This window comes from Perkinsus marinus (assembly GCF_000006405.1).
Source record: "Perkinsus marinus ATCC 50983 genomic scaffold scf_1104296966228, whole genome shotgun sequence".
NCBI lineage: Eukaryota > Perkinsozoa > Perkinsida > Perkinsidae > Perkinsus > Perkinsus marinus.
Window position 1 is genome coordinate 1 of NW_003204002.1, and position 954 is coordinate 954.

The window sequence follows — 954 nt, forward strand, 5'->3', positions numbered from 1 at the left end:
ACAATCGGTAATAATGATAATAATTATCGCTCGCACGAAAAGGATACTTCCGCATAGTTGGGTCTTTATCTTCTGGAGTTGCTTGGCAGTAGTGACCATGTTGCTTTCAGAGGGGTTTTGAAAATCTGCGATTTCGGTTTGGCCCGTCAGTACTCGGAACCGATCGACACCATGACTCGCAAGGTTGTCACGTTATGGTATAGAGCACCAGGTGGGGAATGTTCGAACCGGTATAGTTGTTGATATGTGGTGTTAGAGTTACTACTGGGACCAGCAGATTACAAGTACACTACGGCAATCGATATGTGGTCATGCGGATGTATAGTAGGGGAAATTATCAGACGGGTAGTAGCACCATATCGCTTCAATGGGAATCATCACTTTGATAGGATCCGCTCTTCGCTGAAGCCTCTGAGGTTGACGTGCTTGAGAAGATACTCGACTTAGTAGGGACGCCAAATGTTAACCGCAAATGGCCCGAGTTCCGATCGTAAGCCTAGGGGAAAAGTGCTTGTATATGACTTGGAATTGTGTAGGTATGTTACGGCGAAAGGATTGAAGATAAGGACGAGACAGCCGAATTGGAGGAGTGCTGCTATTGGCTTTCCGCAGGCCGGCATAGTTTCTTCTGTTTCCTGTCCATTAACACACGTACTGTCTGCATCTATGTCAGAGTATGGTTGATTGGGTAGCTTTCAGGTTGGTTTGGATTTGATGCAAGGGCTCCTAGACTTGAACCCGGTCACCCGGCTATCAGCTAAAGCAGCTCTCAATCATCCGTGGTAGGACGTGCCGTCACTGACGGCTATCATAAGGATTTGTGATTTTCTATAGGCTCACACAGGAGAAGCCAGCACCACGTGAAAAGGAGTCTATGCGACAGTTCTTTGAGGGCAATAATAAACTGCATGATATGAGGAAGAGGAAGAACAGAAGTGATAACCTCGAGGACGA

General features: G+C 46.6%; 1 protein-coding gene across 1 annotated transcript; it reads left to right on the plus strand.

Moving 5' to 3' along the window:
* Positions 1 to 110: 110 nt before the first annotated feature.
* Positions 111 to 935, plus strand: Pmar_PMAR015698 (Negative regulator of the PHO system, putative; the record flags this gene model as incomplete). Its single annotated transcript, XM_002769159.1, has 6 exons — positions 111 to 211; positions 257 to 345; positions 390 to 490; positions 537 to 651; positions 700 to 782; positions 835 to 935. Coding segments are annotated over 6 exons (590 nt in total), but the record flags the coding sequence as incomplete, so codon positions are not given.
* Positions 936 to 954: the final 19 nt, after the last annotated feature.